The sequence below is a fragment of the Microtus oregoni genome, unplaced genomic scaffold, assembly GCF_018167655.1.
Source record: "Microtus oregoni isolate MIOR12 unplaced genomic scaffold, Mior012 000041F_ref0000270, whole genome shotgun sequence".
Taxonomy (NCBI): Eukaryota; Metazoa; Chordata; class Mammalia; order Rodentia; family Cricetidae; genus Microtus; species Microtus oregoni.
In genome coordinates, this window is record NW_024543208.1 from 16,483,543 (window position 1) to 16,496,581 (window position 13,039).

Sequence of the window (13,039 nt, forward strand, 5' to 3'; positions counted from 1 at the left end):
TGTAGACCAGGCTGACCTCGAACTCACAGAGATTCACCTGCCTCTGCCTCCTGAGTGCTGGGATTAAAGGCGTGCGCCACCACTGCCCAGCATGACTAGATTTCTTAGAAACTAGAAATTTTGTTAAGTTCTTTAGAGTTGGAATGAATTCTAGGAAAAGAGAAAGAAAAAATGAGGGGGATGTACAAATTAAAAGAGATTAGAGCATACTGAGAAAATGTAACTTATAAATTTTATTTGAATTCTAATACGAATATGTCAACTGTAAAAAAACTTAATAAGACATGAAAAATTGAATATGCTTGGATATGTGAAATCAAGCGATCAGTATTAGTTCTGTGTAATGAAATAATTTTTGGATTTTTAGTGCTTTTTTTCAATATTGAATTATTTGTAGCTAAGATGAACTCTAAGGTGTGAGCAGCCCACAGTGATTCCCACTTGATAATGGTGCAGGCCCCGTTACCAAGAGACAGCATCTCCAGGAAATGAGCAGAGTATGTAGGGATATTATAAAGGTTCCCATAGCTGAGTCTAGCTTCCTACCACTACAAAGATTTCAGAGCAATAAAAGGTACCCAGAAAACAGACACAAGGAAGCACCTACCTCCTCTCTTCCTGGAAACAGAGAACAAGCCCTTTGATAAGGGATTGGGTTTAATAGTGGAAATAATCTGCCCTGGAAAAGTTTCCTATATTTAGCGGAACTAAGGTTTTTTTTTTTTTTCTCACTCATTTTGGAGTTGTAAAGCAAGTAAAAAAAGCAAGGTCTCTAAGCCCTCATCCTGTTGGAGGAATCCAGAGAACAATGTCCAAGGTCATTGTCCTCAAAATACCAAGAACTGTTCTGGTAGGCTGCCCCGTATGACATCCCCAGCCTAAGCATCCAGAGACGCCTCACTCTGCGCCCTAGAAAGATGGTTCTCCTCATCTTCCTCAACACTGGCCTGAAGAATCCTCAGCAGTTTGAGATCAGGGTTCCAGCCGGTTCTGTCCACACTTCCAGACATACTCCTGGGACTGCTGTCTTGGCTGGAAGGAAGCATTCTCAGCATAGTCTCATCCACATCACTCATGTCCTTGTAATCTGACTCAAATATTACAGGACCTAAAAGAAGACCCAACCATTAATAGCATGGAGTATTTCTCCCAAATAACTGTAACAAGAGGCATTTTAGAACAGACTGGCTCTCTTTAGGACCCCTCCAAAGCATAAGGACTGTACTCCTCCCCCCCCCATCCCTTCTCCTCCTCCCCCCATCCCTGCTCCTCCTCTCCAGAAAGTCAGCCATCCTAGCCAGCACAGGGTCGGCTCTCCTGTTCTCAGGCACTTACTCTCTGGACTGGTGTAGTAGTCTGTGTAGTAGGTGTCCAAGTCATATGCCACTGAGTCATCTATGGAAACCTAAACTCATGGGGGTAAGCAGAAGAAATGTAAATCTAGCAAATCAAAGGAACTTTCTGAAAGACAGTTTTCTTGGGGAAATTAACATCTAAGGCAGAATAAAGAGCCCCAGGACAGAAATCAAGCCTTTATCACATTCTTTGTTTTCCAGGCCACCTAGATGAAGCCAGGGCCCACTTATCCCCATTTCCAGGAAGCTTGCCTCCAGAACTGCCAGACTGCTCTCACCAAGAAAATTCACTCCTGGAAATTTATGTGAAATGGTGGCTACTTTAGTCAATAAATGGTACAAGAAGTAACACTGTTTTATGGAGTGTCTAAAAAAAATTAATAATTTAAAAAACCGAGAGATGGCTCAGCAGTTAAGAACATATATTGCTCTTGCAGTGTTCAGTCCCCAGCACCCATGTCAGGAAGCAAATAACTATCCACAATTCCAATTCCAGTTCCCAGTGATCTGATGTCCTCTTGTGGCCTCTCTCTCTCTCTCTCTCTCTCTCTCTCTCTCTCTCTCTGTTTCTCTCAATAACATAGACATAAAATAATGTATTTTTAAAATATAAAAAGTGACTAGTCTTTCAATAAGCACTAATAAATTACATAAAGAGAAATCATGGGTGAGAACATAGGCAACTTGGCTAATAGCCCTCCCTCCAGGGGCACTGAATGATCTCAAATAAGAGAAGAATGACTGACTGTCCAGTCAACCCTGACTTATTGGAAACCACACATCATGGCTAGGCATGGTGACATGAGCTTGTGATCATAGTCCTCTGGAGACTGAAGTAGGAAGATCATCAAGTATGAAGTCATCCTGGGCTACATAGCAAGATCCCATCTCAACAAAAAAAGGAACTGAATAGGTATCTCTGCCTGTACTTTGATATTTGCTAACAGCAGGAGGGGATCAAAACTGGGCTGCAGGGGTCTCGGGGCATACTCACATGCTTCACGCTGACTTTCTTCCCCTCCTCTTCCTGCTCCTTCTGCTTTTGCTCACTTTCCTGTCTTGATGGGATTCTTGGGCCTAGTAACACAAAGTAGGTTCAATCCTCTTCTTATTGGCATTTCATGCCCCACTGCTGGACTTCTGGCTGACCCCTAAAGTAGCTCCCTAGGCAGGACAAGATGAGGCCTTGCTGGCAGATAAAGGGAGTTAGACCTTCTAAATTCCATTTCTGTCAAGGAGCATCTTTTTTATATAACTGATGTATAAAAAATATTGTATCTATTTATGAGTTTCCATATGATGCTTCAAAATATGCATACGCCATGTGAAGCCTTCTGAGCTGTTTGTGGTCCTGTCTACCTAGGTTGTAACCACGTCTACTAGAGAATAAAGCATATGCCAAGAGACTCAGTGCCAGCAGTGGTAAGGCACACAACCCTCAGGAGGCAGAAGCAGGTGAGTTCCAACTCAGCCTGATTTACATATCGAGCTCCAGGCTAGCTGGGACTACACCATGAGAACTTGTCTCAAAAAAAAAAAAAAGTAGGAAGAGGACTGGAGAGATGGCTTAGTGGTTAAGAGAACTAGTTGCTTTTTTTCCAGAGGACCCAAGTTCACATCCCAGAATATACAATGAAGTTCATAACTATCAGAGCAGAAGGAGAGAGAGCACGAGCAAGGAACTCAGGACCACGAGGGGTGCACCCACACACTGAGACACTGAGGGATGGTCTATCAGGAACTCACCAAGGACATCTGGACTGGGTCTAAAAAAAGCATGGGATAAAACCGAATTCGCTGAACATAGCAGACAATGAGAGCTGCTGAGAACTCAAGAACATTGACACTGAGTTTTGATCCTACTGCACGTACTGGCTTTGTGGGAGCCTAGGCTGTTTGGATGCTCACCTTACTAGACCTGGAAGGAGGTGGGAGATCCTTGAACTTCCCACAAGACAGGGAACCCTGACTGCTCTTCAGGCTGCTGAGGGAGGGGGAGTTGTTTGGGGGAGGGAAATGGGAGGCGGTGGCAGGGAGGAGGCAGAAATCTATAATTAATAAACAAACAAACAAACAAATAAATAAATAGAAACTCTAGTCCCAGAGCATCCGATGTCTTCTTCTGGCTTTCTTGGGCACCACATCCACAGGGTCCACAGGTACACATAAACATAAAATAAAATTTAAATTTAAAGAGAGAGACACACGCCTCTTTGAGGCCATTGCTGGAGAGGCAGGAACCAAATAAAGTCCAATCTCTTTATAACTTCTGACTGAAGCAAGAACCATAGAACTATCCAAAGAACTGAGACAGAAGTGTAATGTTCAGTCTATGCCCATTACAGGATGAGAAAGTTCATGTTGTACAGGGACATCTCAGAAGTCATCAAAGTGATGAAGCAGTCCAGGATTTCAGGAAGAAATGTGCCATCTGCTAAACAAGTAGAGCAGACAAAAGCTGACGACACAACTGTACATGCAGGCCTTGCCCCAGCCAGGTGAGAGGAAAAGTCAAGTCTTACCATGTAGGGAAAGGAAAGAGTAAATACAAGGGAGGACAACTGGAAAATACAAGAAGAAAGCAATACGTAACTTGCATTCAACAAAAGCGACAGACAGACAGAGACACAGAGACCCAGAATTCCTCAAAGAGGTGCAAAGTGGATCCCTGCCATTATCAGCAGCAAAAGAAACTGGATCTCTAAGGCAGGCATGGCAGTGTACGCCCGTCATCCCAGCACTTAGAAGCAATGGAAGAAGGATCGAGAGTCTGAGGTCAACCTGATCTACTAGTGAGTTCCAGGCCAGCTTGGGCTACACAGTGAGAACTTGTCTCAAAAAGAAATCAAGAGGCTGCTGCTATTTCGGCTTCCATCCATGACTATCCCTTGTGTGAGAATGTGACTGCCCTCCTCTGGGGATACCCCAACAGGCCCATAGTAGTTTCTGAATACAGGCCCTAGGGTGTTTCTTTTACGTACACAGTTTTCACAAGCACACCCTGAACGCACCCATCCTCTCTTTCTCAACCTTCTCTAGATGAACAGCTTCCGAATATTCTGCTGAAACAGAGCACTTATCATGCTCCCGTGAGCACTGGTTCTCAGCTAAGTTCACATTAGCAGGACTGGGAAGCTTTAACATACCTGGGTCCTCAATTCTAGAAATTCGAATGTGGGTTCAGGATGGGTGTTAAGGTGGCATCAGTGTGTAGTCAGGATGGACATACTGACCTGGAGCCTAAAGGGCAAATACAGGTGCAGAGAGTCCATGTAGGACTCCACTCTCCCTTAAGCCCTCATAGCTACTCTAAGCAGTTAGACTAGGCAAGATGTGTCTTCATAGGCTGCTCTCAATTCCAGGAATCCTTTCCCCACATCAGGATCCAATTCACACATTGTCTTCTCTGTAAAGTCCATCTCAGGGAGGACAGCCACTGCTCTGAGATCGTAACTTACAGAGGCATACCAGTCACCCAAGCAAAACAGCTCTTATTGGGAGCATCAGGAAGAAGCACAAAAGGTACCAGAAGAGAACTGTGGGAGTGATCATCATGGATATGAACTCCCAGGCTAACAGATAGAGTGATACAGAGAACGTAGGACGCGAAGCAAGAGGACGGCATCTTTCTCAGGGACGTCTCACCTGAGCCCTCTCAGGACCCCAGATTCCACAACGAATTCTGAGAATTTGGTTGTTTGCAAAGTAAAGCCAGAAATACAGTCTGAGCAAGGCAGAACAATCTTAAAAGATTCTAGAAGAGTCTTCCTTGGCCTTTCCTACTCTGCATTCAAGCTGAGAAATGTCAGCCAGACAGTGTTCCATGTACCCTTCAGTCATATGAGATCAGAGTTCTATAAACAGAGGTACTATTCTGGGTTTCAACATCAACACTGGTTTAAAAAGGCTGCCTGTTGAGTACTGGCTACTGTTGATACAATCTGTTGACTACCCAGTGAGCCCCAGAACTCTCCAGCTTTTGGTAGGGAAACCAGAGGGCTCTTGAGAGACAGGATCTGTCTATGTAACCCTCAAACTTCCAACCCTCCCACCTCAGCCTGTGATATACTGGTAGAAGCTCTGAAGAAAATACAACTATGAATCAGCCATCTCTCGAACGCCCGTGTGAAGTAGACATACAGCTAACCTGCTTGTTCAGTTACTAGTTAGTTCAAGGATGACTCGGGGCAGACCAGTCAGCCAGACTGAGTATTTCCAGAACAATTCTGAATGCCTGACAAAGGCAAGTTTTACAATGACAAAAGCATGCCTGACTGCTGCCTTCACTACAGCCCAGGACGCCAGCACTTGACTGAGCAAAGGGAGGGTTTATAGACGTCAACCTGTACATACTAGGCTCTCTCTCCACATCACTCTTGACTGTCTTCTTAGCCTCCTGAAACCAACATAAGGAACTGAATTAGGACTTTTGGAAGCAAAGAAAACTTTTGCAAAGAGAAAGACATCTGGGTAGTAATGTCATATCCACACCCGACAGACAGGGGAGAAAGAACTTAAATGACAGCCAAATAGTAATGTCACGTCCACACCCGACAGATAGGGGAGAACCCCTCCTCTCAGTTACCCCTTCCCAGTCCTCACTGTACCCCCACCCAAGAGACTTCCTTCACTACTATACCTGCATTTCAGTAGAGGTTTTCACCTTCCTCTGCTGCTGCTTCTGCTGCTTCTTGTAACCTGGTAACCAGAGAGGCCAGCTCAGCCCTCTCCCTGACTGAGAGCCCACACCTTCTGCTAGACTACCTACTGTGACCTGCCCCACTATGGTACTCTGCTTCCCTGGCAAGGACCAAGCAAGAAGCTGCTCTGAAACTGGAGTCTCCTGAGTTCTCCGCATGACTCGGTGTGACTGTGGCAAGAGAGAGACCTGAACATGGACCAAGTGACATGAGAGAACACAATGGCAGTGCAGGGGCCGACGGGAGGATGTACCTGAAGATCCTTCGGCTCTCTTCAGGTTGTACTGCAGCTTCCTCAGATGTTCAGGGTACCTCAACGATGGTCTCTGCCAGAAACAAAATGCACAAGAAGCTCCTGTGTGGGTCTTTCTCTGCCCCAAGCACGCACTGACCTAGTCTATAAGCATGTTTTGAGAAACAGGTATTTGGCAGCAGCTTTCTACCAAGGTCCGAGGAAGAAAGGAAAGGAGTTGAAAACAGGGTCCAGAAGACCCAGAGACATTGCTCCCCTTGCCCCTCCCCCTATACTGGCTTTCACTCCCATATAACCCAGCCCTCCGCTCTGCAAGGCCTGGGCCCAAAGTTGCAGGGCAGAACGAAGATAGCAGACAGCCAAATCTTCCTGTCTTAAAGACAGGCCTTCTCCTCCGAGACACCACGGCTCTTACTTGCAGGGTCAGGCGGTGCACAGTTAGATACATCTTAGAAGAGAGAGCGCTGTCGGGGCGGGTCCTTTCCAGAGGAAGATTCTTTTTCATCTTGGCCAACTCTATCTTTACCTCAGGACAAGTCATGGTTTTCTCATGTGCCAAAATGCTAAAGAGGACAGAGACATCTAGACAGTCAGAAACTTCCCAGTCGGCTCTTCCCAGAGAGTGGAGCTTGAGAGAAAGAAAAGGGGCTTTAAAGAAAGTTCCATTTGGGCTCTAGAAAGACTTGCGTGGGTCTCTCTCAGTAACATGTCTTCCACTCAGTTAATGGCTGACTCTATACCAGATTCCTGTGCTTTATACCACTAACCCCTTACAGCACCTAAGGACAGACATTATCATCCTCCTCAGTTTGCAGATGAGGAAAGCTAGGCAGAAATGAGCTAAATAAGTTACCAATAATTCACAAAGCCAGTTAAGTTTCAATATGCAATTCAAAGGCTGTCACACGCCAAACTACACACACCATTATACCTCCCAAATGGACAAATGTCCATAATTAATCAATGGGGGGGGAAGGAGAACAGGAATTCAAATGAGAGGCCACCTAATAGGCTTAGCCTGGAGCCCAGTGGACAGTCAGGGCGGGATGAATGATGGCAGTGATGACTGTCACCCTGCATGTCAGTAATCCAAACAAGTAGGGTCGAGCTTGCTCCCTGTTCTCAAAGCATATGGCTCTGCCCTTTTCAACTTCAATAAAGAGCAGGGCTATGGCTCTCCTCACTGACTCCATAATACTCACCATTCCTTCAGGAGATCCTGGGGAAGCATGTCCACTTGGGTAAATAGAGGTATGGCTTCAGAACTTAATTGGTCAAATAAGTGCACTGGGGAGGGAGGAGGCACAGTCACCTCCGGACTTCTCAAGTGTGTTGACGTATACTGCCTTCCAGAAAAATACAGAGATGGCTTGCTTTTCTGGAAGAAACCATGCAAGTCACTCTCTGAAGCATTCTCCTCCCAACATTCCACCCTGGCAAATGAAACTCCTCATTTCCAGACTGTGTCAATTTGACGGAATTAAAACAAACAAACAAACAAAAAAACCACTGAGGTGAGCCTGAAGAGATGGCTCAGGGGTTAAGAGCAGTGGCAGCTCTTCCAGAGGTCTTGAGTTCAATTCCAGCAACCACATGGTGGCTCGTAACCATCTACAATAGACCTGATGCCCTCTTCTGGCATGCAGGTGTACATGCAGAGCCCTCATACATAAAACATAAACAAATAAAATAAAACACTGAGAGCAGCAGGTGACAGGGCTCAGTGGGTAAAAACACTTGCTGCACAATCTGGAAGCCATGATGGAAAGAGAGAATCGACTCTTAAGAGTTGTCCTCTGATCATACACACACACTAACAACTAATAAAAATGTTAAAAAGATTAGCAAAGCACCCTCTGGGTGTGTCTGAAAGGACTCCAGAAATGATTAGACCATGAGGCCACTGATGTCATGAGTGGATTAATCCCTTGATGGGTTCATAATATGATGGCACAAATGGGGCGCAGTAAAGGGGAGGTGGAACTTAGGGGGCAGCAGTGGCAACTGGAGACGTGGCCCTAGAGGCCACAGCTTTCCCCAGCCTCTGACTCACCCACTCTCTTTGCACCCAGTCTGCCAATCATCCAACAGCCTCTGCCACATGCTCCTACCAGCCCAAAGTCTGCCCAGGCACCTGAGGCCAAGCAACCACTTGCTGTGAGCCCTCTGAAACTTGAGCCAGCAGAAGGTTTTCCTCCTGTGAAGTTGTTCTCTTGGGAATTTTGGTGATTGCAACAACAACAACAAAATAACACAAAGACCTACTTCAACTTTTCCCACCTTCTCTCCTCCATGAAGGACACCCAGTTTCTCCCTTGTTGGGCTTCTAACATGCTGTTCCAATGATACAAAGCCAGGATCAATTTGTTTTTCTGAAGAGGCCGTTCACTTATCCACTGAACAAACTAACAACACTAATCCAATTGGGTACCAGACAGAAAGTGGGAGTTGGTCAAGAAAGGACATGGTGCAGGAACTACTTCCAGGGACATAAGATCATATTTACGAGAAAGGCAAGCTTGGGGTTGGAGGCCCAGGCCATAAAAACTCCTGATCCACTGGAATACTATCCCATCACACTGGGAATTTGCTTCTGATTGGCAGAAGTTCCCCTTGATAGCCACTGCTTCCTTCCGTCCTCTCTTCAAGTATTTCTTACCTTCCCACAGAGCATAGATAGGGAGGGATCTGAAGATGTCTGTGGCTACTCCTAAAGAACCCCTGTCAGTTCTACAGTATCATTTCATAAGGGGCAAAGATGAAACTCACCTCTCCCAGCTTCTTCCTCTTCTTCTCAAGCCACCTGGAAAAAGCAGAAATCTTTCCAACTGAGCTTGAAATAAAAAAACCAGAACTCATTCCCAGACATTTTAAAATAGAAGCACTACAGACATTTGTGAATGACAAGCGTGGAGATGGCGGGAAGCTACGCTATGTTTTCAGTTTCTTTCATACGACCACCATTCTCTCCCAGGCCCACCCACCCCCACAATTTCTTTACAAGAAAGAAAAGGAACTTTAATGGCTCTTGTTGGTGACAGCACACATACACGTTCATGCTCTCTCTCACACACACACACACACACACGATGCATATATAAAGAAGGATAATTTGGTCACAAAGCGAAAGTGGAAAAGAAATTCTTAAGATTGATATGAATGAGAAATCTATTGTTTTGTTTTTGTTTTGCTTACAATGAGGTAGCTAACAAGGAGATGAAAAGGGGGTCGCAGAAGCCTACAGGGAACTTAGAGAGTATGGGTACCACGGCGGCTAAGTTTTAGACAGGATGCTCACCTCACGTTCTTCTCCACTTCTTCTGGAACCCAGGTTACCACCATGTTACTGACATCTTCGGAGAAAGGAAGTTTTGCCTCATTCAAATTCAACACTGAAAGCTAGGAAAAGGTGTGCAGTGGTCTGGGACTGAGCACCAGCAGGAGGCTGGGGCCATACACCAAATGCTATATTGTTATATTCACCAAAACATTTCATGATTCAGAAAAAAAATTTTTTTTAAAAAAAAAACCCTCCTACATCAGATAGCAATACAAGTACTTCTCAAGGGGTAGAAGTTTTAAACAATAACATTCCCTGCTTCTGCATGACATTAGTGTAGAATTTAGAAAAACCCATTTCATATGAAGCTATCTTGAGGCAACCCTACAGGGACTCTACTTATTCTGCCACTCCACTGCAAAGACTGGATTCCCTGTAGGTAAGGCAGCCCACATTTTGGAACCAGGGACATACTGAGTACAGGTAATCAAGGTTTCTTCCTTTAGTTTAACCCTGTCTATAATTACAGAAATCCATATAAGTTAGCATGTTAATTTCTCCCACCCCTGAGATCAATCACACAGCACTAGGGTTCAAGGAAATCCTATGAATCATCTAGTCCATATTCTGTTTAAGTCTTGCCTTCTGATCAGAACTGACTGTCCTGGGGAGGTGGAGGCACGGGTATCTCTGTGAGTTCCAGGCCAGCCTAATATACATAATAAGTTCCAAGCTACCTGGGGCTACATAATGAGACTCTGTCTCAAAAAAAGAAAAAGGAAAAAAAAAAACAAGAAAGAGAGGAGCAAGGAGAGAGAGAAAGAGAGAGAACAAGACAGGAAATATCAGAATATTCATCCTATGGGAAGGTAAAAATTTTCTGATGCTCTTTTTGACTGCAAAATCTAGCATTATTTTTAGTTGGCATATAAAATAATGGGTTTCGTTATGACATTTTCATACATGTATATAAAATCCGTGTCTAACCATGGATCACAGTTTTTAAAGTTGCAGGCATCAGACTAGATGACCTTAAGGCCCATTTTAAGCATGACATTTTGGCAACCTAAGTTCTCTGGATATGAAATAAGAATGCTTACTTAAAAGCTGAAAATGTTCTATATAAGAACAGGAATATACCCAAGAGATGCTCTATCATATGACAAAAGCATTTGTTCAACTATGTTCATAGCAGTATTATTTGTAATAGCCAGAACCTGGAAACAACCTAGATGCCCTTCAATGGAAGAATGGATGAAGAAAGTATGGAATATATACACACTAGAGTACTACGCTGCGGTAAAAAACAATGACTTCTTGAATTTTGCATGCAAATGGATGGAAATAGAAAACACTATCCTGAGTGAGGTGTCCCAGACCCAAAAAGATGAACATGGGATGTACTCACTCATAATTGGTTTCTAGCCATAAATAAGGGTCACAGAGTCTACAATAGGTGAACCTAAAGAAGCTAAGTAAGAAGGTGAACCCAAGGAAAAACATATAGTTATCCTCTTGGCTAAGGGAAGTAGACAAAATTGCCGGGGAGAAAATTGGGATCTTGGGGGTGGGGTGGGATGGGGGTAAGGGGAGATGGGGAGAGAAAAGTTAGAAGGGAAGGAGGGGGGGACTTGGGGAAACAGGAGGATTGGGATAAAGGAAGGGTGGATAGGGGAGCACGGAACCACAATTCTTAGTTAAGGGTGGGCAAGAGACTTGACCCTAGAGGGGCTCCCAGGTGCCCAAGCTGAGGTTCCCAGTTAGTTCCTTGGGCAGCTGAGGATAGGGAACCTGAAATGACCCTATCCTAGAGTAATACTGACGAATATCTTGCATATCATCATAGAACCTTCATCTGGTGATGGATGGAGATAGAGACAGAGACCCACACTGGAGCACTGGACTGAGCTCCCAAGGTCCCAATGAGGAGCAGAAGGAGGGAGAACATGAGCAAAGAAGTCGAGACCACGAGGGGTGCACCCACCCACTGAGACAGTGGAGCTGATCTACTGGGAGCTCACCAAGGCCAGCTGGACTGTGACCGAAAAAGCATGGGATAAAACTGGACTCTCTGAACATGGCGAACAATGAGGGCTGATGAGACGCCAAGGACAATGGCACGGGGTTTTGATCCTACTTAATGTGCTGGCTTTGTGGGAGCCTAGCCAGTTTGGATGTTCACCTTCCTAGATATGGACAGAGGGGGGAGGACCTAGGACTTACCACAGGGCAGGGAACCCGGACTGCTCTTTGGACTGGAGAGGGAGGGGGAGAGGAGTGGGGGGAGGGGAAGAAGGGTGGGAGGAGGGGGAGAAGGGTGGGAGGAGGGGGAGGGAAATGGGAGGCTGGGAGGAGGTGGAAACTTGTTTTTTTTTTTCTCCTTTTCTCAATAAAAAAAATCAAAAAAAAAACAAAAACAAAACAAAAAAAAAAAAGAACAGAGAGAAATCCCTACCTATTCCAAATATTCACAGATCACTCCCATGCATCTGAGGTTTCTAAAGACAATGTAGTGTGTGGAGCTGTTAGCAGAGAGCCTAGCATACGCTAAAGACAGCTCTTATCCTCCTCATTTTATGATGCTGGGGCTGGAGAGATGACTCAGAGAATAAGACCCAGGTCCAATTCCTAGCACCCAGATGGTAGCTCACAGCCGTCTGTAACTCCAGCTCCAGGGGATCCAAACGCCTTCTTCTGGCTTTGGAAGGCACTGGGCATATATGTGGTGCACAGACATACGGGGACATACACATACAACCATACACAGAGAATAAACATTTTGAAGAAAGAACAATTTCAAGGGCAAAATATTCCCACTAATAAAGAGAAAATGTTGAGGAACCAACTGTGACTTACTTTAGGAGGTCTAGAGCAACTGGCTACACCTTTGTCATAGAAAGCCTTCTGAGACCTGGAAGACACGAGTTCCAAGCATGAAACAGAGTAAAAAATAAAATAAAATAAAATAAAATAAAATAAAGCCAGGGCTGGAAAGATGGCTCAACAGTTAAGAGCACTGGCTGATTTTTCAGAGGTCATAAATTCAATTCCCAGCAACCACATGGTGGCTCACAACCATCTCTAGTGGGATCTGATGCCACCTTCTGGCTTTAAAGTGTACATACAGATATAACTCATGCATAAAATAGATCTTAAAAGAAAGAAAAAGTCAATGGAATAGCAAAGTTTATGCTCTGAATAAAACCCATCCACTTACTATGAAGCCCCAAGATTTACTATTAACCAAATAAACACAGGTAGTCCTATACAGCTACTGTAGACTGCACTTGACAAACTCAATCCATAGCCTATGTGTGTCCTTCCACCTACAGAGAAACAGGTACAGCACCTGAAACAACAGTGTAGCAAGAGCCAGCGAGATGGCTCAAGGGTAGAAGCACTTGCTGTGCAAGCCTGGCAACCTAACCTTGGTCCCTGACCCCCAAAAGTT

The 13,039-nt window shown here is 44.8% G+C and overlaps 1 protein-coding gene across 2 annotated transcripts in view; it reads right to left on the minus strand.

The window, feature by feature from the left end:
• CUNH9orf43 (chromosome unknown C9orf43 homolog) overlaps window positions 1-13,039 on the minus strand; it is a 26,766-nt gene continuing 13,727 nt past the window's right edge. For both annotated transcript variants that reach the window (XM_041632532.1, XM_041632531.1), the window contains 11 exons: window positions 12,445-12,499; window positions 9,607-9,707; window positions 9,078-9,111; window positions 7,511-7,686; window positions 6,724-6,871; window positions 6,309-6,381; window positions 5,995-6,053; window positions 5,709-5,751; window positions 2,350-2,432; window positions 1,336-1,405; window positions 1-1,108 (listed from right to left, as the gene is read on the minus strand). In XM_041632532.1, the coding sequence (XP_041488466.1) occupies window positions 879-1,108; window positions 1,336-1,405; window positions 2,350-2,432; window positions 5,709-5,751; window positions 5,995-6,053; window positions 6,309-6,381; window positions 6,724-6,871; window positions 7,511-7,686; window positions 9,078-9,111; window positions 9,607-9,707; window positions 12,445-12,499 (1,072 nt within the window). In that variant the 3' untranslated portion in view covers window positions 1-878. The remainder of the gene's footprint in view (window positions 1,109-1,335; window positions 1,406-2,349; window positions 2,433-5,708; window positions 5,752-5,994; window positions 6,054-6,308; window positions 6,382-6,723; window positions 6,872-7,510; window positions 7,687-9,077; window positions 9,112-9,606; window positions 9,708-12,444; window positions 12,500-13,039) is intronic.